Here is a 23531-nt window from a genome sequence, read left to right as displayed (position 1 = left end):
AAGGTTATAACCAAGCACATAGAAGACAGACGCAGGACTGGCCAAGTGCTGCAGTGTCACAAGACTCTTTAGATTTCAGCCACATACTTATTCAAAAGCCATAACTCAGTAGAGTGTAGCACTTATTTACACAACAAAATTACCATGACGTTGAGCAAACAAAACAAAACGAAACAAAAATAGTAAGCAAAGCTAAAAAACAACAAGCAACAAACAGACTATGTACATGGCATGGGGCGCGACCCCGACATATTGAAAGTAATGTTTGAGATCTTGGCCGTTGACAGGAAGGTTGTTAATCCTCCCGTCAAGTGATTGCAGACAGTATGTGTGTGGGCCAAGTTTCTCGTGGATAGTGTATGAACCAATCCACATGGACTAGAACTTCGTATGCTTGCCTTTGTCTTCATGGGGTTTGTCACATTTTAAGACTAAGTTACCAACATCGAAGTTAGCGTTCCCTGTAGACTTCTTGTCAAACCATCTCTTGATACGGTTTTGGTGGAGTGTAAATTTTTCTTTTGCTTTCATCCTTTCTTCTTGCAGCGTGTGGAGTGTATCCATCCTACGTTGAACTAGTAGACAAGGTTTGCCTTGGGATTCCTGGGACAATTGGAGTGCAGGCAAGTAGATGTTGCACGGTAGGATGGCTTCTTTACAGTAAACTAGGAAGTATGGCGAAGTACTCAAAGAGGGTTTGGGTGTTATGCGGTCAACCCCTAAGGCATTCGTCAAGGCAGAATGCTAGTTACGTTGCTTAGAGTACATGGTCTTTTTGATTATGCGAATAAGGTTTTTATTCGTGGATTCTGTAGACCATTTCCCTACGGGTAGTAGTTAGATGAGTGTTTTAGCACAATACCATATTGCAATGCAAAATCATAAAGCTTCAAAGATGAAAAGTAAGTTGCATTGTCAAACACAAGTGATACCGGAACGCCAAAGCGTGAGATGATGTTCTGTTGGAGGAAGTTGATGACTTCCTGGTCATTCACTTGCTTGAGCGGAACTGCTTCTGTCCACTGCGTGAAGTAATTAGTTGCTATTAAGATGTAGCAGTGTTGTTTTGACGAATGTGGGAAAATTTCCCCGATGATGTCCAGGCCCCATTGTTGGAACGATTCAGTCATTGCAATAGGGTGCAGTGGGGCTGCTGACCTTCGTGTTCTGCCGACGCATCGTTGACAGATCGGGCACTTGCGGGTGTAGGCATGTGCATCCTTGAACAATGTGGGCCAGTAGAAACGACTTGCATGACTTTGTGCGCAATGGTATTTCCCGCAAAGTGGTCCGTCATGCAGATCATGCAAGACCTTCTCTGAATCATGTGCCTCCAGGCAACTGAGCAAGATTTTGTTACTGTGCTTTCTGTAAAGCACTCCGTGCAGCTTTGAGGCGCAGTGCCCTCTTCTGTCTCATGGAGAAGTGAGAGGGTATGGTGCCATGCTCAAGGTACTGGCGCACATCTTCATACCAAGAGTTTTCGCATGCAGTGGGTGGTGCTTGCTCTACATCATACATCTCGATTTCTTGCTCCCAACCAATGAGCTCTTCTTCTTCCTCCTGTGCGTGGATTGCCTCAGCTGTGAGTTTGCAGAGACCATGACCCTTGACAGTGTGAACTGGCTTGATGTCAAGATCATACTCTTGCAAGCCTATAATCTAGTTCGCATGTTGTTCACCTAGCTTTTGCTGTACGAGCACTAAGCAGACTACCGGGTGAGGCACATAGACTATGTAATGGTTCTTCAGCAAGTAGGGTCTGAAGTGTTTCATCGCCTTGTATACTGCATATTCTTGTTTGTCAACGACGGGGTAGTTGAGTTCAGGTTCCTGCATGCTTGAACTCATGAAGGAGATGGGATGTTCGTCGTTCAGCTCATCCTTCTAAATGAGTAATGCAGCAAGTGAGTTGTAGGAGGTGAAGGTGTATAACAAGAAATCTTTGTTGAAATATGGGCTATAAAGTGCAGGTGCTTCTGCTATAGCCTGCTTGATATGGGTGAATGCATTCTTTTCCCTCTTGTCCCAGCTGTAGACTACATCCTTCTTAATCGTATCTTGTATTGGTTTCACTATCTGCGCATAGTTCGAGATGAACTTCCAGAGGAAGTTTATCTTTCCCAAGAAGGATTGCATTGCTTTCTTGTTGGCTGGGTGAGGGATCTGTGTAATGGTTTGGACCCGGTCCGGATCAACCTTGATCCCGCTTCTGGCAATGATGTGCCCAAGGAGGTTCCCCTCAGACACTGCCAACATTCAGGGGATCTCCCTGGTATGAAGTCCCAACTAGACCTCACACCGTTTGGTGTAGGAGTCCCATCCGGTATGATGGCCCGGTTGCCATTATCTTAAAGGTTTGCCTTAGCTCTTGCTTGTCAGCACATGAGAGTGGTCTGCTTTGTCTTCAAACAATGAGGTTCACGTGCCTGGTGAGTGCTTAGTGTTACTTGTGTCAAGGTTCTTTCATCGCAGAGGGAGAGGGTGGAAGTGAGTCTCAAGTCGAAAGGGAATAGTCCCAACTCTGTCAGAGACACACAACACAACAGGACATGCGCAACTTCCGGCAGAGTAGTCCACACGGATGCGGCAGTCACAAACACACAGTGAATGGATAGCACGTACAACACCCAGCAGAGTAGTCCACACGAGTGTGACGGTCGTTATAACAAGTTTATGAGGATGATTCTATCAAGTGTTCGGCGGGATAGCCCACACGGGCGAGACAACGTTAACAACTTATACAACACATTTTTGTAAGCATATGTATTAGAACAACCAAAATAGTTCAACTGTCTTAATATAGGTTAAAGTAACGTGCATTACAAATTTCCAAAGAATAGTCTTACAAACAAATACAATACATGTGTGAAAACGTGCTGGCCTGTTATCAGGCTTCTGAATTAAGCGAAAGTTCCAAGACTGAGTTGAGCTGGGTGCTGGGCAGCTGGGAGACTGCTCATGAAAACTGCGCAGTTTTAACTTTTCAGGATGAACAGTAGGTCGGTTGACAGGGTGGCTGGCTGGAAAAACTGCGCAATTTATGAGGGCAGTGCAGTGACAGGCAGTAGGCGTCTATTCGACACGTCTGCGCAATTTTTTGGAGTGAGGCCTAGGGTCTCTGCCCGGCCAAACTCTCCAGTTGACCAGCTAGAGGCTTGGTTGATTTGCTTACGGGCAACGCAGATTGAGATGGCTTACTGGGAAACTTCTGCGTTGTTCTGGGTAACAGTCAATCGAGTCGATTCCAGGATTGCGTAGCGCAGACTACTTGGGAGGCAGCCTTAAGCTCTGTGCAATTCTAGGCAGCAGTACATGTTCATTGAGGGCTAAAACTGCGTAGTGCAGCTCAGCGGAGGTCCGGCTGTTGGGGTTGGTTTGGTCGACATAGCTTCAACAAAATGATTGTGTGAACGAGTGACTTCATACATGCATGACCTTGCGAACACACACTCAACATGACTTGACGACAAGACGCCTCGAACCATCAAGACAACATACACTCAGTGTGACTGACTGACAGTGCGAGTGACAAGCGCGACACTTGTGATAGATCGTTGAATGACCACGACGACACTTGCGCGACAGTGCATACAACTTCGTGTGTGAGTGCGACGAATGTTTACATAGCGAATGCAACTTGTACACACGAAGAGGGACCTTGTGCATAACCAGAACATGGTTGTAAACATGACATTGTGACCAACATGCAAAAAGATGTCTGATGAACGGTCAAGCGAGGAGGGTGCAAAGACTCAACACGGGCTCATGGGATGAGCCCGAGTGCTTGCAAAAATCAAGGAAAAACCCAAGGAAGGCTCCGAAATTGGATGCAGGCCAAAATTTTGGAGGGTGTTGCAGCCGCTACAACAACTGATGGATTGCCAGTTTGACATCCATGTTTTTGTACTCATATTTTGTTGCTGCATAATAATAAAAATAAACCCTCATTTGTTGCATTGGTTTTCCCTTAGGGGTTTTTCAGGGGACTATTGTCCAAAAATATTAGTGTCATCTTTATTGTGTGTGTGCATCTATTTACTCAGTGCCAACATTTTATTTAGCTTCCACAAAATTTATTTGTGAATATTTGCAATGTGATTTACTCGGTATTAATCAGAAAATTAATAAATTGATAATTAGTTAGAAGAATAAATTCCAGTTGCTGCATTTCAGGGAAATTTCACATCACCGCCCTCTTAGTATTTCCAACACAGATTTGTTCAAAGCTAATTTACTAAGGGTACAAAAAGGATGTGTATGGATGGTTGATGTATTGTGGGTGCTGGTAAGGTAGATATATCAATTGACATCTTGTTGAGCAAGTAGAGTTATTGTTACTAATGTAAGAGAATGATACTATTGTTGTTGAGCAAAGTGTAGTTGATGATGTACTGAGTCAGCAGAAAGTTCTGAGTAGAGAGGCACATATGTTGCAGTGACAGTGCTTGTGACAGTGACATATGAGGAGCAGATTGTAGTGAAGCTAGGTCATTGTTCCTAGTACAGGAGCCCAAGCTTAGCCTTGATCATTGTATGGGGCGACAATGTTGTGGGGCAGAGTGACTGAGTTGAAGTGCAACAACACTATTGTAGAATATAACAGGGGACTGAAGACCCCTTTAGATTGAGTCTACAAATATCTTCAGACTTAGGGAGCAATTGCTTCCTTCCAGCCTTGCTGGTAAAACCCTTGGGAGTATTCTACTTCCTTCCAGTCTTGACTGGTAAATTTGTATGTAACCATACATAATGAAGTTTTTGTTGAGAGAAATATTTTGTGCACTATTCCTGTGATGTGATACTACTTTGTGTTTATTTTGATTTAAAAGAACCTAACCAATTGTAAAATTAAAGGAAATACCGATTCACCCTCCTCTCAGTATTTCTAACACCATTTGTAATAGTTTACATTAATATATCTAGCTTCTAAGGCTGCTTATTGATTATTGCCCTAACAACAATAAACTTAGCTAAGAGAAGACCAAGTTTTCTTGGTCTTCCCTTGGTTGATTAGTCTAGGAATTTAGTTCTAATCATAGGAATATCATTTGGCATCTTTGGCCTTTTGCATGCTAACATTTTTGATAGTTTTAAACTCTTTTTTTTTGTCTCTTTCATAACTAATTAGCTTGCTGGTTTTAGTAGTTCCAAGCTTTTACAAGTGGGGACGCTGGCAAATTTCATCTAGGATTGAACATTTGGAGCACGCAAAGAAGACTTGTAACCTCCTACCTTGTAAAACAAGTGAATCTCACTAGTGTAACCATTTAAGGATCCATCTTGATCCTTTCAATTTTAAGGGAATCCATTTGAAACTCCATGAATCATTTCTTAATCCCTTTATTTACAAGGGATTTCTTCTTCTCATGATTTTGATCCCTTTATTCACAAGGGATATTGTCAAGCATTGCAACTTTCTTTGGGAGTTTGGGGAGTCCCCCAAGCATCCCTCATCCCCATTTGAGGATCTTCTTGTGGTTGTCTCTTTTGTGGTTTACTTTCGTGGTTGGATCTAAAATTAACCTAGAGTAGAATAATTGCACATGCAATCTATTTTAGTTTTGCTTTCATGTCATTTGAAAAATCTAATTGTAAATCTAGAATAGTTTTCTTTTATGCTCTTAGATTAGACTAATTGTGAATTCTTGTTTTAGATTTGGTCTCATATCATTAGTTAGATTTCCTTTTCTTGCAAAGAGTAACAAACCTCCAACAAGTTCCAATGGCTTGTTGGTTGAAATAGATTAATTAGGGACCCTCCCTCTTCTATGTCTTCTTATTCTGAGATTGGGGGAAACCGATAAACACTTGACTTGAGAAGTAAGGCTTTGGGTTTGTTCCCTTAGTGTTGGACCTCCTTGCAAGCAGGCTGACTTGTGGGCTCTCAAGGGTACTCATTGAAGCCGAAGCTTCCCCTTATAGGATCCCCTTGCAACTTTCCTTAACCCAACGAGGATACGGCATGAAGAGAGAGCTAATCTTAGATTAGTTTTAATTTTTGCAATTACACATTTGCATGTTGTGCTTGCACACACCAAATTAACTTAAGCCTAAGTGAAAATCTAATCTTAATCTAAAATAACCAAGTACACTCCATCACATTTCATTTTCAGCACTTCGTACTTGATCAATATTTTATTGCCACTTTACATTTCAAGTCGATTTACATTCGGGCATTTCATTTCAAGTTCAAGTACATTTACATTTCAAGCACTTTAAGTTTATTTCCTAAGTACTTTTACTTCCCGACAATTTACTCTTGAAATATTTTACTTCAAGTGTCTATTTTTATGGGCACACTCTTGGCACTGGTCTAACTGGTCATATTTTTTGCTTGTCAAGTACTTCATTCAATTGCTTATCATTATCACATCCATTGTTTGTGAATGAATATGATGCTTATGGTCATTTGTGAAATCATTTACATGCTTCGAAGTACATGTTATAATTCATTTTGGTGGATTGTATCTTGTGTAATTTCATTTGACTCCTAAAACTTGATTTAGTTTAGGTTAACTTAATCAAGCCCTAGTTTATTGTCTCATAGGGTTCACCCCCTTTGGATTCGCTAGGAGTTAGCCTAGATAGAGGAGTTGAGATTTGAGTGACAGCTATTCAACTCGAAACTTGTTTCCAAGGCCACAACAAGTGGAGTTGAAGATTTTCTCCACATTAGCCTAGGTGTGGATTTAGGCTGCAACAAAGAGAAATGCTTATTTTTATGACGTAAGAAGTTATAGTATGTTTTGTAGAGATGAGGGGAGGAAGATGAGTTGTGTGTGTGAGATGGAGTTGTTTTTAGAGGGATTTGCATTGATTGTCAAACCACCATTTCATGGGACAAGAGTGAGGGGTAGGTTTATGGGTTTGATGTTGGGTAGACTCTGGAGTTGGAGCAGGAATCAAGGACTGCTTCCATAAGGATCAAGGAAAGTATCTCATATTTGGCTGTGGTAGTGTCCAATGACTTGAAGTGGGAAATGGGGGGAGCAGATCCTTAAGGCCAGTGGTGTAAGATGTAGCATAATTTCTTTCAAATTATCAGTGTTCTATGTGAGATATAATACCGTATTCAAGAAATGTCCTTAGAGCAACTTCTCCTATAAGTGGGGAAAACTTACAATTTAAAAAATATAATTGCATATAAGAGGCTGGTTGGATCTTTATGCCTAACATGACCGTTTTGAAATATTTTATTGGGATATCATAGGCTGGTTTCTTGGGTCCTAACTCCTATCCGAGTCAACCTTCAAACCTGACCTTAAATGGATTTTCATAGAAGTTTCATATAAGTCTTAGATAAGTACGTTTAATAACTGATCGATACAAACTTTATTTGACAACTAGAATCCAAATAATGCATTAAATGACATTTTGACGATTCAGGAGTTCATACACTGCTACTTCTAAGTTCATTATATGTGTGTGTGTGTGAGAGAGAGAGAGAATGGCTGATGATTCTCCTGACTTAAACAGTTTTGGTCAGCTTCTAACTTTTCTGAGTTTGTGTAACAACCATTTTCTCTTTCTGTCAAGTTGACTAGAATCCTTATTTATAATTCTTCTTTGTATCAGTTATTGCAACAGATGATGAGAAGATTGCTGAATGCTGCCTTGGATTTGGAGCAGATGTGGTCATGACACCTGAATCTTGCAGAAATGGTAGGCATTTCATGGCTTTCAGTATTTGTTTGATGCACTATGCATAGCATCTTTGTTGAGTATTGTCAGTTTTTATTGAATTTCAAATTACAGTTAATTGGGATTTCCATTGGCAGGTACTGAAAGATGCAATGAGGCACTGAGGAAGCTAAAGAAGAATTATGACATTGTTGTGAATATTCAGGGTGATGAGCCACTTATTGAACCTGAGATAATTGATGGTGTTGTCAAAGCATTGCAGGTGTCTATCACTTTCTTATTGTTGTTAAGGCTAGAATTGTGTTGATTCATACATCTGTACATGTAAATCTACATATCCAATCCCATAGGATATAAGTTCTACTTTACATGAGCGTATATTAATTGCTTCCAGCATGATATAGCAAATATTCAGGGTGATGAGCCACTTAATGAAACTGAGATATTGATGGTGTTGTTAAAGCTTCGCAGGTATCTATCAGTTTCTTATTGTTGTTAAGGTTAGAATTTTGTTGCTTCATACATCTGTACATGTAAATCTACATATGCAATTCCACAGAATATAAGTTCTACTTTACATGAATGTATATTAATTGCTTCCAACATGTTATAGCAAAATCTAACACCTTAGTGCAAAGTCTCACTAGGTGACCTAGATAATGAGCAACAAGGGGAGTGTAACCACTGTCATCTTAGCAATTATTGTTGGAAATATTGAGAGGGGGGTGAATCAGTATTTCACTTCAATTAGTTAATTTTAACTTCACAGAGCATTAATTATCATTAGCATTAGATCAAAACATAAATTAGCAACACCATTCAACAATGCACAACATCCAAGACAATACACGAGATTTTTAGGTGGAAACCCTTCTGGGAGAAAAACCACCGAACACTTTTAGTATAGGTCTTTGATATTACATCAACAAGAAGGTCCAACTTCCAAGGTTCTCCAACAACATTTGGAAGGAGGTTCCAACCCCTTGATATATCAACTCCAACTGAAAGGATGCTCCAACACCTTTATTTACTAGCTCCAACTGGAACGATGCTCCAACACCCTGATTTACCAGCTCCAATTGGAAGGACGCTCCAACACACTGGTTTCAGCTTTGACTGCAAGGATGTTCCAACACCCTGCACAAGCTCTAACCTTCCCTAGTACCATCTTGCCGCCCTGAAGCTTTTTTAGGCTCCAACTTGAAGGAGATTCCACTCTCCACCTTGCACCACCCTACCACCCTACTAAGTAAAGCTACCACTTTCCCTGAAGGCTCCAACCTTCAATTCATCACAATGGACCATGATTTCATCTTATTTTCAAACTAGATCCACCTGCACTCAATATCAACATAAATAATATCAAAACAATCTGTTGCTTCTGTTGATCTGCAATACTGGCACAAGGTCATCAACAACAATAACAACTTCCTCTACTCAAAGGCCAAACCCTGGCTTCAACAAACTAGTCCACTGCTACTTGACATGTATATCTGTCCACTGCTGCTTGACATGTATATCTGTTAGCAGCAAATCCAACCAAAGACAAATCAATGATGTAATGCAAGCCCTAGTAGAAATTCTGATCTCTTTGTCTCATTCGTGCACATATCAATGCAACAATCCCAACTAAGCTCTGTCAATTCTACTATCATCAACAAATCCCTGTCAATAACGATCACATACTATGTTGCACGAAACTTCTAGGAACTTGACATTTCAGGCCATACCCGTAACCGAAACTCCGAAACTTAGCCGAAACTCGACCATCATGTAATCATATATGAGAGTTAGTATAGACATGGTTTTCCTTCTAAATTGACATCTATGGATCTCATTCCGTTTTTTCTTGCAAGATAATGTGTTATTCACTGATATATATGCTATGTTGTAGGAAACGCTGGTCCTGAAGGCGTGTTTGGGCAGAAACAAAACGGAAACGTGTTTGATACGGTCGGGAAACGCGTTTCAGGTCATACTGACACGTTTCATGTGAGGGAAATGTGCCCCAGTACAGACTGAAACACGTTTCCAGGTCGTACAACCATGTTTCAATGATAAAGTGATTTTTTTTTTTTTAATTTTTCCTTTATATTTTTTTATTTGCGTTCCTTGCCAATTCAGGGGTGATAGAGGGAGCTATTGAAGATTGGAAACTATTTTTTTTTTTTGAGTGATGCATCCTAATGTTCAAGCCTATGGCCCTAGTGTTGATATGCAATAGTGACATTCTCCTTTATCTTTCATTTTCATCCTTTTACTTAAATTTTTAACATTACCATGAAATGACTCAGGATGTTTGAGAGTGGTTTCGCCCTCATTGGATTTCATATGGAGAAAGTAGAATTTTAGATCTCACTCAAAATCCAATAGACTTATCTGTTTTTCAGGATTTCAAGATTTGGGGGATTGCAATGTTTCCATTGGATTTTGTCATGTACTAGGGTATGGAACTTGTATTTAATCAAGAGAACCAAGCCCTCTATGCAGGGGAGACTCCCAATAATCAAGAGCACCTAGGGTACTAGGGTATGGAACTTGTATTTAATCAAGAGCACTAAGGTCGTTCGACTATGCAGGAGGAGACTCCCAATCAAGCACGAGACAAGAAATTAGAAATTTCTCGTTGCTGATTTTGGATATTGCTATTTTCATTATGTGATCATTCATGAGAGGATGTGATCTAAATTTAGAGGCTTATAGTTTATGCATTAACATTGGACAATTTAATCATAATGTAATAAATTATAATGTATCATGTATGCTTTATGATTGTACATATTTCTTGAATGTCCTAGTGTGTGTGTATATATATATATGTATATATATATATATTGTGTTTCCTTGTTTCCAAAATTTGGGGGGGGGGGGGTCACGTTTCGTACCCGTACCTGTTTCGGAAACTCGTACTCATTTCCCCGTATTGTGCAACTTAGTATATATGACGTTTCAATTTTTGGGAGGTGACGTTTCTAAACGTACCCATTTTGGAAACTCTAAAATGTTTTGGCGCTTCGTGCAACTTAGATCACATAAGATATGATATAATAGCATCGGCCATCTCTGCAACATAATGACTGCGATCAATGCAATTTGAACCTTGCAATACAATCTCACAAAACCTCTGTAAAAAACCTGATTACCACAAGCTCAACAACAACAACATACATGCTCCTACTGGCATCCCTTAGACTTAAATCACTCTGCCACATTCTTTGAGTCTCAACAGTATATCATCACTTCACCCCTACAAGAGTAACAACACAAGGCAATGCACTAACAATACATATGCGAGTCTCATGCTTGGAACCCTATCAACATACCAATGTCCATACTTCAGCCATACTTCAATACAGTGTCAAATGAAGCAATCAACACAACATGATAATTACCAATAGTTTGCTACATGTCTTAACACGTGTATATAGATGCACATAAGACAATATCCAATCTTAGCCCTGAACTGCCTTTCAAAAGAAAAACCTTATATCATGCGGCATGCCCTCAATTTGCTGTATGCATGCTCCAAATGTGTAATGGTGAGCCAAACTTCATTAGCCCTTCCAAGCCTTAGACCTTCCTTTTGAAATCGACAATCTTCACCTTTGCAACATTTCAACAATTACTAATCATGTATCATACCTCAAGCGTGCTGATATTAAGTATGCTACTGTAGTTCCTGAAGATGTCTTCCTCTGCCACTAATCTGTCCTTTGAGAAGCTAGTTGTCAACACTGTGCCTCGATTTGTAGGTGAATTCTTCAATGACTGATAAGATAAGGCTTTTATGCTCTTAATGAGGTTCTGAAATTGATCAAAGTTCTTAGGGATACTATGGCCCAAATATTATAATAAGCTTGACCATAAAAGACCTTGGAAATCCTTTGAAAAGGTTTGCAATCTAATAGTGTAAAGAGTTTGACACACCAATGGCTCAGATTTGATCTGCTGTTGTCTGTACTACAAGTATCAACCTTCAATGCTCTCAGGAAAGATCCTTTGATAGTCCTTTACTCAGAATGCCTTAAAGATGCTAATGAGCAACCTCAAATTAGATTTTAGCTCACTACAACAATTAGCCTCAGAAAAAACCCGAATCATTCACATAAGTGCTTTGAAACATGCCTCAGTAAGCTGCCTTGGAGGTCAGAAAGAGGCCTTAGTTCTTCCCTAGACATAGAGATCCAAGAGTAGACCTCAGTGGATCAAAATTTCCTTAGGATGAAGCCTCAGAAGCTGATCACATGCTATCATAAATCCCCATAGAAAAGTATAAAAACTAGGCCTAGAAACTTCGATGAATAGTGCCAATGAATGCCATTAAAATGACACGAAAGGAGCCTCAAATTGTCTGAATTACAAAAAAATTACATAGTTACATGAAAATCAAACCTTGGAGATGGTTGTAATAAACCTTGAAACAAACTTGAAAAGATCTCACTAATGGTCTCAGACTAGGGCTTAGATGGTCAAAGAAATCACATTATATCAGGCCAACGAACAACCTCAAATGTTATACCAAATCAAGGCTGCAGGGGAGCGCCCCCCCGAATCTGCTTGGGAGCAGATTCAGAGCACGTACTCCCCAAAAAAATTTATGCTCCCTACCATTCCGAGAGTGAACGCGGGAACGGTTGGGGAGCGATCGCTCCTTGACTGCTCTCGTTCGCTCCCGGAGCAATTTTGTAAGTGGGGGAGCGGTCAAGGGGTGATCGCTCCTGCATGCTCCCCCACGCCAAAAAGCTCTCCCCGATGTAAAAATGCATGCAAATTTTTTTGTTGGAGGTAGGGGAAGGGAAAAAGAAATAAAAGCAATACATCATTTGCATCATTTGGTGAATGAGAGGAGGATTGGAGCTTGAGGTGAGTGAGAGGAACTTGAGGAAGATTGAGAGGGTTGCTTGAGGATTGCAAGGGATATTGAAACTTGGGATTAAAGGCACCATTGGAGAGCCAAAGAGGTAGGGTCTAGACTCTAATCTAGCATTAGTGTTTTTAATATGTTCATTGCTAAATGAAAATGTTCTCTTCTCTCTTTCCCATTCCCATTCCATTTTATTGCAGGAAAAAATTTATAACTCCACCAAAGTTCAAAACTTCAAACATCATGGCTATATGGCTTGGCATTTTCTTGATGTTGGTTCCTTTTTTTGTTATGATGGTGTTAGGGAGCAGAAGGAGTGATGAAGAGGATGAAGTGGGTAGTGGTGGATTTGAAAACCCTAGAGAGGAGGTGTACCAAGAGGAAGAGGAGGAGGAGGATAATGAGAGTGGAGATGGTGAGGGTGAAAAAACCGAAGTAGACCAAACCCTCTTGTGGAAATATGTTACTAGGCTTTTAGGAGGGAAATGGGGCAGAACCACTAAATTTACATGCCCCCATTGCAAATTCACTGACACATGTTCATACACCCGTGCCAGAAAGCATCTCTGTGGGAAAATGACATGGGATGGAAATAAACAAATAGGACTCAAAACGTGTGGAAGTGTGTCACAACAACAAAGAGCCAAATACATAAGGGAAGAGGAGGAAGTCCAATACAAATCCAAAAGATCAAAGGGTGACTTTGGACATGACACCACCAGCCCACAACCACATAGACTAAGAACTCCATCAGCATCCACCCATGGTAGTGGATATGGAGGCATAGGCACAAACATCCCTTTAAGGCACAAAACCATATCAAATTTCCTTGATCAAGGCTGTAGGGATGATGTGGATGTAAAAATTTTCTGATTTCTCTATGCATGTGGGATACCATTCAATGTTCTTCTCTCACCTTATTGGCATGAAATTGTTGGCACCATCAATGACGCCCTAAAGGATACACGAGCCTTGGGTATTACAAGGCTAGGATCGCGGGAGTTGATCATGAAAAAGACAAAATAACACATGCTTTGGGTAAATTGACAAATTCTTGGAATGACTATGGGGTATCCATTGTATCTGATGGTTGGACAAATGTAAAAGGCAAGCCATTGATAAGTGTTCTTGGTGTGTCTGCTAGTGGTGCAGTCTTCCTTTCAACATATGATTACTCAAAAAAGTTCAAGACCGCCATCAACATTGTAGAACCATTACTTCAAACAATTGAAAGTATTGGGCCATACAATGTCATCCAAGTCATCACTGATAATGCTTCTAATTGTAAGGCAACGAGAGCAATCATTGAGGATAAATACCCCAACATATTTTGGTTTGGGTGTTTGGTTCACACAATGAACCTTTTGATGCATGATATTATTAAGAACAAACAACCTCAACACAAATGGATTGCTGATTTGTATAAGGGCTCCCTTGCAGGTGAGTGGGTAGAAACAAGGTAAGGTATATAGGTCCCCTACTTCTATTCCTCGTCTCCTTCCTTCCCTTTCTGATATATTGATCATTCAGCCTTACTCTTGACTTTCTTTACCGCTTCATCAGGATATGAATGCCCAACAACCCATGAAGACCTTATCTTAGAAGCACCAGACATGGCATAGTATGTTAGATATTAAGTGCAATAGTAGAACTGGCGGGGATGCAGACTCCGCATCTAGATATGTACTTGGCTCAGATGCTGCTGATCAAACTTTCACTGACCGTAGTTGCCTAGCTTCGTTATTAAGCCCACGAATGCGATGTGAGCAAAGCAAACAGTAATTATTCAGGGTTTAGGACTGGTTCTGCTACGCGGTCAAACTAATGGCAAGGGATCTCAATATGATGCTGGTAGCTCTGGATCCGTATAACCTGAACCTGGTCCTGTCGCTGCGGTGGAGATTGAATCAAAACCAATGCTCTCTTTGCTCCCTTCGCCTCTGATTTAAGGTCAACCACTCGGTCAAATGCAACCACGGTGCCTCCACCCTAGCTTCTCCTGTCTCCACCTCTACTATTGTTAGCCATGCTACCCTCCCCGCTTTAGGGTTTCGATATGGAAGGTACACTAGGCGAGGTGCAGCCTTTGCCTCTGTATCATCTGGAACTTCATCTTTACATGGTTACACTACTACCTCCACCTTTGTTTTTGTTTCTACCTATCATGCCTATGATGAATCTACTCGCTATCATAACCTGGTCAATTCCTTCGGTTCAATAGTCTCGGGTGATTATCGGCCATAACCTGTCAATTTCCTAAGTAAATGGAGTCTCGCTCCCAGTGAACGAAGCCCACAGGTGGTAAGGTTGGTGCCCGCCTGGTTATTGAATAGTGATGAATCGGATAGGCACTAATATATAGTGTGGAAGCGCTATTTCTTTCTATGGGGAAAACCATGTATTGAACCGCAGCTCAAGCATCTGGGTCATGGTTGTTCATCATCTCGGTGAACGGGACCTGTATCTCCAATGAAGAGTTCTGCTGCTACTGGATCTATTGTAGAATTTGTTACTCTTCCTCGCGGCGTGCATGCATCTATACCATATCTCGTTTCCGGAACAATCTCCATGAATTCAATTGATCAACTTCTCTGGAGTTGAAACCTCACTTTCACTTTAGCAAGTCACCACTATAGGGAGGCCGGGATGTTACGGGGCTCTGCAGAGCAGCAGATTGAGTCGTTCCGGATTTCTTCGAGTAGGCGGTTGAAATGTTTTTCATAAGAGGGGCCTGTGCAACGAGAAATGGGAACCAACTATTTGTCGCACTCTCAATAAAGAAATAGACTATATAACTAAAACACTCGTTTTTCCCTTCCCCGGGCCCCTCCAGAAGAAGTAGAAATCCTTTCCCTTTCCCCTGATCCAGTGAGTGATAAACCAACCATTTCCTCCGTCCGTGAAATCTTTCTCTCCACCCCCTAATAAAGCATTTCATAGAGGGCGAAGCCTTAATTCCGAGATGAAAGAAGAAGAAGGCCCTCCCATCTTAAGAATAATGGGCATTTCTGGAGCAAATCCAACGAATTCGTTGCTGAGCTATATAATAATGGGGAATGATGGGAGAGGAGGAATAAATGAAAGAGGAGGAAGTATTCTTGAATGAGGACTAGCCTTTTGATTTGTCCCCTGCCCAACTTCGAATGGTGTCTGATAATATCATGGTAGAGGTTAGGAGGAAGAATGAGCTGGGGCCAATCTAGGAATATAAAAATAGTTGCAGTCACTAACTTCTCCTTCAATGTATCAAAATCTTTTTGAAAGTCTGGTGTCCGAGCATCCCTCTTGAGCAGCTTCTCTAATGGTGTAGTGATTCTAGCATAGTTCCTTATGAATTTCTAGTAATACCCAATATGCCCCAGTGTCACGTGTAGCATTTTCATAGAAGTGGGAGGAGGTAAGTCCACGATAACTGCTATCTTGGCTTGATCTACCAACAAATATTCCTTACATACTACATGCCCCAACAAAAATCAAAAAGGTGTACAGAAAATGAACTTCTTTCAATTTAATAAAATATGTAACTGTCTACATCTATATAACATAAGTCTAAGTACCTAAATATGCTCCTTCAAGAGGTTGAATACTGTCTAATGATCCAGGTAGAAAAAGAGAGAGATTGCAGGATCAATAGCATATATATATATATATAGTATAGGGGGCCAAGGAAATATTCCAGTGTGTGGCCGGGTGAAGAACAAGACTTTCCTACCTAGCCAAATAGCGGGCGTGTTACCTGTAGTTTTGTTCCGGGCGGGTTTACGCTATGGTTGGCCCGACACTCTTTCTCTATAGTGGAGCACCTTACTGAGCAATATGTTTTCTCTTTATTATATCTAGTTACCGAAATCAGTAGAGTCAATACATTCATAATATCGTATACAATAAAATAGAGATCTCATTATATATATATATATATATATATATATATATATATATATATATGTCATTACGCACTACTACTTTGTATTTCACGAACGTAAAGTAAGGGGCATTATCCCTCGGTATGCATGCCAGCTCTCGGTAAGCATAGGACTGCCCTCGTATTGTCTCCCCTCGGTATAAATTCCCCATGTCTTGGGCCCTCGACTGTATTGGTGGGTATGGACAGCATTGGGACTGGTTTCGGCATAATCAAATATGCTAATTGGAATCTGCCCTGGAAAGCAAACTCCTTATTATGTAGCGAACAAAAAGGAAACCTAGCTTTCTTCCCCATCTCTATTGCCTGGATTTCTTCTATAATGAGCCTACCTACCCTCGCACCTGACCGGACCTAACCTGCTCGCTCTTTGAAGGGTCACTGAAATAGCTACCTTTTCACTCTTGAAATTACCACTGTTTGGCGTAGAATCTACCATCCCGATAGGCCAGGTTCATGAAGTAGAAATTACCATCCCCGGCCACCTCCCCCTTCTTCATTAGCCATCCCAGCGAGTAAGACCAGCCAACAACAACCCGTCGTCATACGCCACCCTTTATTACTTCAATTACCACCCCACATGGTTTATTAGGGGAATTTGCCATCCCCATATGCCACCAATCCACTCTACAATTTGCCCACTTCCTTACCGGGCTTTAGACCCAATTGTTGATCTTAATAAGCACCTCTTCCCTCTCGGAGTTCTTTCCCACTTTACTCTCGGAATTAAGAACAACTTGACTCTCTGAAATTTGACTCACTCCCTATCGGAGTTCATACTCAATTCACTCTCGGAGTTTATATCCACCTCCCTACCCTACCCTACCTATGCTGGTGATGCTACTGAATGAAACTCGCAGCATAGCCAATTGCAGAGGTTGGGGCATCTCGATCTGCTCGTTAATGTCTTTTCTAATTCACTTGGACTAAAACTAGCTTATCTTCCTGAGACTCCTGCTTTTGCCTCTGCATATGGGTCTGAGATTGCTGCTCGATCTGTTTCTGGTGGATACTTACTCCCAAATGGGAACTAGTAGGAATGCTTGTCCCATAGCTCATCGGGCGCAGTGGCTTCTCATCGTTCATGGATGAGTTCATCGGTCTTGGTAGCAATTAGCCTGCATGCTTCAATGTATTGGATTCTTGACTCATATCATTGCTAGTATCATTACTATGATGCGTGTATAGATAATTCTTACAGGGTGCTGCCCCGTCGGGGGGAATCGCTTTACGAGTTTGGTTTTTCCTTATCCGAACTTGCCCCCAAAAAATGGATACTACGGACCCGTCCATCATGCTACGGTAAAGTCTAAAGTGAAAGGGACCACCTGCAAAATGATGGCCACAACTAAATTGTGATCTCTGGTAATGGGTCTCCCCTACTACGCTTCGATTCAGGGGCAATAAATTGATGTGCGCATAATCTAATTGATCATATCCCACGATCGCCAGGGCAGAATTCTTATTATCAGAATATTCCTTGAAAATTAGGGTAAGATCGCATAATTCTTCCAGTCATGAAGTGAAATGGACAAAAGTAAGAAGGGAAGGGGGCGAGCACATTGCCAAATGAAGATTTATATAAGGTAGAGGCCTATTCAACAGTAGGAGGAAAGGCAGAGCCAGTTAATAGATTAGGTAAGCCTCTAGTTCTCCTTCTCGTAGTAGTTTTTGCCCCTGCGTTCCTGGCCTACAGTTACCTGCCTTTATGTTGTAGTTTACCTCTTATCTACCCGCCCCTCTCGTCCTTGTCTCCCTGTACTTTCCGTCCTTTTCAACCATTTCGTCCCATCTCTTGACAAACTTTTCAACCGCGATCCCAATCTAATTGACCAAACTAGCCAGCAATAATCGCGTATATAACCCCAATCGTTATCTCTCAGAAATCAGTGCGTTACGCGCGATCTCCGCCTGTCTCACGCCCACGAGGAGGTTTTAGCTTTATTGTGCTGCCTCCCGCTCCCCTGTAACATATCTACCGTGCATCCCAACTTCTGTACGGCTCCTACCCCTACCTTTGCTCTTGGTGATGTTTCCACCCAAAAGAATGCCTCTGTGTGAGGTCCATTACAACCAAATGTATAAGAGAGAGAGATTCGCTGGTCCGATCTTTATGTAACAGCTACAAAATTGATCCACGCTAAACTATTTACCCACCCACCCCAATCCCCGAGGGGAGAGGAGTAGGAAAAAAGAATAGGATGAAAAAAAGGAGGAGTAGGAATAGAATTTTGATTGAGAGCTAGCACCTAGATAGATAGATCACCTTGCCAAAACTAAACCCTAGGAAAGCCTCTCTCCTCCCCACTACGACCTCCTGAAAACTCAAAAGCCCAATCAGCAATAACTCCACCTGAATACAACAGACCATACCTCAGTAGCAGACGACAATCTATTTATGATCACCTCAGACTTAGAGATACTCTAACCTCAAACTATGTCTTACTAAGCACTCCAACCAACAACTATGTCTTACACTCCACCAACTTAGAACTATGTATTACAAATAAAGAAAGATGGATCTCAGCAGACTAGTAGACTTAGGAACAACCAAATCAAGAAGGATCTCTAACAACAATTACGTAGCCCTATGAGCCTGCAGCACCATGAATAATGGGGTCACCTCCCAATGAGCAAAGGGTTCTCTCCCTCTAGATTACTTGGCCAGCAGCAGGGGAAGCGTAAAGATGTGCACGTTACCGATAACAACACCAAGTTACGGCGGCTACAAAAGCTCTACACCACCACAAGAGCATCGGAATTAGGGGAACATTTCAGCTTCATAGCCCTGGTGTAGCCTCCTGCTAAATAAGCCTGCTTAATTTCGCACCACCAATTCTTTCTCCGGAATAATCGATTTATCAATCTTAATCCCTAAACATACATACCTAATCTAAAAAGAAATCCTATCCTAATGGTATGGTGTTTTTATATTTGCTGCCTTTTTATATTTGCTGCCTATAGATGTATTCTATGTCTTGAGATGTAATAATTGGTAGCTAGAAGATGTCATTATGGGTTGAGTTGATGCTATTATAATGATAATACTCAGGGGTATTATTGTTGTTCTTTATAGTGAATGAACTACTTGCTATTCTTTCTCTTTTTAGTATAGGAAGTCTCTTTAGGAGAATGCTAAGTATAATAAGAGCAAATTAGATATTTAAGGGTGCAGCATATGCCTGCCTATAGAAAGCAATTAAAGAGCACTGTCGAAGAGTGAAAGAACATGACCTAAGGATGAAACAACGAGTCATGCAGGTGAAGAAAATGACGACAATGATTGAGTTTAGGGTGACCTATCTTCATAGGAAGGTGCAGCATCCTTACCTTAGCTTATGAAAGAGGGTAGGTCTACTGCCGCTATCAATATATGACCTGCAGGTGTAGATCGGGTTCCTCCTTCCACTCAGTGGTTAGCTCCGCAGGACACCTCTTAATGACCAAGAAGGATACCTTATCAAGATTATGCATCTTCGCCCTTCTCTTTCATGAACCCATATCTCTAACCCTGGCTCTATAGACGGTCCCGGGCTTGGCAGGCCACCTCATGGTCAGGGTTTTCCCTTCTCTTTCATGACCAAGAAGTCTGAGTCACCGCTCCTTCTTTATTAAAACGGGATTCCTATTCCGTAGTTGCGCCCTACTCTCCAAAGACGTCAGCTCGTACTCGAGCCCATACGAGGTATGCTTGTCTTACTCAAGCGAGTCACTTATCCGTATTCTTTCTCTCATCCCAGTTGCCAGATCGGTCTTCCATCCTTCATCTAATAACCTTATTCTTATATCGTATGAGGGTAACTTCTTGCAGCTAGCAAGGACTCTTATGAGCGAATGCAGAAGGAGGAATAAGGCATACTACTATCAGACTGAAAGCTAAGCACTTATAGTTGTCAGTAGTCCGTACGGAAAGAAAGAACTGATAGCGAGTAGTGAAGTAGGCAAGAAAGCAAGCACGGAATTACGAGTGGTTCTGATCCGGGATGAAAGAAGCCATAGAGTAAGGTAGGCAAGAAAGCACCAAGCAAGCCAAGCGAGGAAGCTTATAGCGTCTTCATGATAGTAGTTGCTAATGAATGCGTCTAGTCTTGTGGTCTGGTAGGCCGCCTCGCGGAACGAGCCTCCACAGGGGTTTAGAAGTAGGCAAGGGCTCGGTAGCAGTTTTTCGAGAACTTGATCATATGAACGAGACACCTATTAGTAGGCGAGATAAGATGTTCCGGTTATCATGAACTTTCATAGTGGATCGAGCCGAAATCGTGAGCAAGTCGATGACCGAGCACTTTCATATGAGCGAGACCCAGCAACTAATTGATCGAGCGGATATGATCGAGAGCCGACCTTTCATATGAGCGAGCTGCCAACTCATTTCATAATGGATAGATGGATGGATGGACGACAGGACGTTATAGGGGCTACGCACCTTTGATTGTATGGTAGGTGTAGCGCTCTTTCATGATGCATCTGTGTGTTTCCGTGGGGTGTAGTGGATGCCTATTAGCTAATGGTGTAATTTGTTTTTTGCATCAATGTATTAAAGTATAAATAGATGGCAGTAGGTTTTACTCCATGCATTCATCCACTTCTTCCCGGTCGTTGGTAACTAGCCCCTCCAGTTCTTTTTTTGGTTTTGAACACCTGATCCGGCTGCGCTAGTTTATTTTGGATGCACCGGTTTGACTCTACTTGGAATCGATGCTTTACTTGTGATTGTGATTTCTTTTCCAAATGGCCCCTATACAAGCTATAATTTGTTAAACCCATCAGCGAAGGCAGAGACATTGAATGATCCAGTTGGCATTGAAGCAGCTATGATAGACGCACTTGACTTTGGTTAGGCAGAAAAGCTCGGGGAGCATAGGCATAATGACGGTACTATAAGTGGATATGGGCCTGAAACCACATGAAGGGAAGCTACGGGATATGGCCCTGGAATGGGTTCTCTACTAGAGAGAGGCAAGAGAATGATAAAATTTATTACTAATCATAACAATACCCATGGGATTTTCGACAGTCACTCAAGGTTGGAGCTGTTGACAATTGGGAAGACTAGATTTGCTAGCTATTACCTCACCTTCAGGCGCCTTTTGAAAGAAAGAGAGTCATTGGCTAGCATGATATCAAGTCAACACTGGTAGGTATTAAAGGACAAGGCTCTAACCGTAAGGTGGAGGAGACCACTCTTGATGGCCTGTTTTGGGCATGTGTGAGGGATGTTTTGCAAGACACCTAGCCCATTTATAACATGATTCGTTTTGTAGATACAAATGCACCAGTGATTGGGGACGTGTATGAGCAGATGGATAGCATGTTGAGGCAAATAAAATATATTGTTCACCAAAAAGATCCCAACTTGTATGATATTATTTACAAGTTTGTGTGCACAATGGGATAAACTTAACGTTCCACTACATGCCTTGGCGTATATCCTTATGTCAAAATACTACTCTCCATCTTGGTTGGGAAAACATGCACCTGGGGGTGGGTTTAGTACCAAACCCCATACGATCCAGAGGTACAAAATGGGTATATGATAACATTAGATAAGCTAGTCCTTGATAGGGAGGAGTGTGCTAGATTGCATCTTGAATTAGGCAAATACTTCACTAGCATTGGAGTGTTTGGTTCTTTGCATGCAATGGAAGATAGGGACAAATTGGACGCTATCACATGGTGGGACATGTATGGCGGTCGGGGACTTTTGGCAAAATTGGCAAAAAAAGTGCTTTCACAGGTTGCAAATACTTCTTCTGCAGAGAGGTGTTGGAGCACCTACAGCTTCATCCATAATGTGAGAAGAAACAACCTCAATGAAAACCAATCAGAAATCTTGGTTTTTGTGCACTACAACTTGAGGTTGTTGACACATTATTGTGATCGGTTCATGATGATACATCATATATGACTTGGGATAGCAACCTAGAGGAAGATAATTTGGAGGATGGAGCTCTACATTTATAAGAATTGGAAACAAAACTTTTGAAAGATGACAATGAAGCAACAACAACAACAACAATGCCACTCCCATCATCCAGTAGTAGTGCTCAAGTTCCACAAGCTTTGCCTTTGCTGCTGCCACCTCCATCTGCATCCTCACATGGAGGTCATGTGTTGTTTGGCTTTGGTTTTGGACATGGTCGTCCGACTATGCGGGAGGAGACTCTCAGTAGACCACCACGAGCTTCTTAGAAATTAGACATTTCTCGTGGAAAGAGCCAGAGGAAGCAATAGATAATAGATTTACTTGTCTTTTCTAGTTTCTAGTAGTTTTTATAACTGTTGGCTCTTTCATTTTTATTACGATATTTTTTGTAAACAATGTATGAAAATTTAAGTTTGAAGTTTGAAGTTGGCAATTATAACTCATTTGTAATGAATTATGAAATGATGCTTCTTGAAAGTTGAAAGTTGAAACATTTCATTTCATGTTAGATATTCTTTGTTATAGTTTGGTTACTTGGTAGTGTTAAATATTATATATTGATCAATGATGATAAATGTTATATATGGAATTTTGAAAGCTTGAAACTTTAAGATTGATGAATCATGAGACTTGATATATTGTATGTTACTAACTTGTGGACATGGTTGATGAAGATTATAACTTCTAGATGATTGATGTTGTATTGGTAAATCCATGTTTTTATGCTTTTTATATCTAATTCATCATTCTACATGCTTTTGAAAATGTCACTCCCTGCTCCCACTTCCGGCTTCCACTCCACTCTCAAGCAACCTTTTGCGAAATATCCAATAGATTTGCTCCACAGGGTTGAAAAATGTATAACTAGGTTCGGTCTTCATAAATATGAAATGTATTTTTGTTTCTTTTATATTGTAAAATGAAAGAAAAATTATTATTGTTATTTTTGAAGCATGGGTTTCATGCTCAAAGTCTTTTATTTTAGAGGTCAAGCACCCATTGAGTGCTTCCAGGGTTTGTCCTAGGTCAAGAAGTCAAAAGAGTCATTGTCATATGTTGAAGACCCCATTGGGAACATCGTAACTTGTAAAATTTTTTTTTTTTTTTTTTGTATTTAAAAGTGTTAAAATACCCTCCAAGACCAAGTCGGCCTGCTAGCTAAGAAGTCAACCTAATTT

The 23531-nt window shown here is 41.0% G+C and overlaps 1 protein-coding gene across 2 annotated transcripts in view; it reads left to right on the top strand.

Moving 5' to 3' along the window:
- Positions 1 to 23531, top strand: part of CKS (Nucleotide-diphospho-sugar transferases superfamily protein) — a 175717-nt gene that overhangs the window by 62366 nt on the left and 89820 nt on the right. For both annotated transcript variants that reach the window (XM_089416893.1, XM_089416892.1), the window contains exons 3-4: positions 7579 to 7665; positions 7782 to 7906. In XM_089416893.1, coding sequence (XP_089273019.1) covers positions 7579 to 7665; positions 7782 to 7906 — 212 coding nt within the window. The remainder of the gene's footprint in view (positions 1 to 7578; positions 7666 to 7781; positions 7907 to 23531) is intronic.

The sequence above is a fragment of the Pinus tabuliformis genome, chromosome 3_2, assembly GCF_031772625.1.
Source record: "Pinus tabuliformis cultivar Carrire ecotype Pingquan chromosome 3_2, CPIR1, whole genome shotgun sequence".
Classification (NCBI taxonomy): domain Eukaryota; kingdom Viridiplantae; phylum Streptophyta; class Pinopsida; order Pinales; family Pinaceae; genus Pinus; species Pinus tabuliformis.
Note: the sequence above shows the minus strand (reverse complement) of the source record. Positions and strands in the feature narration are given on the sequence as shown.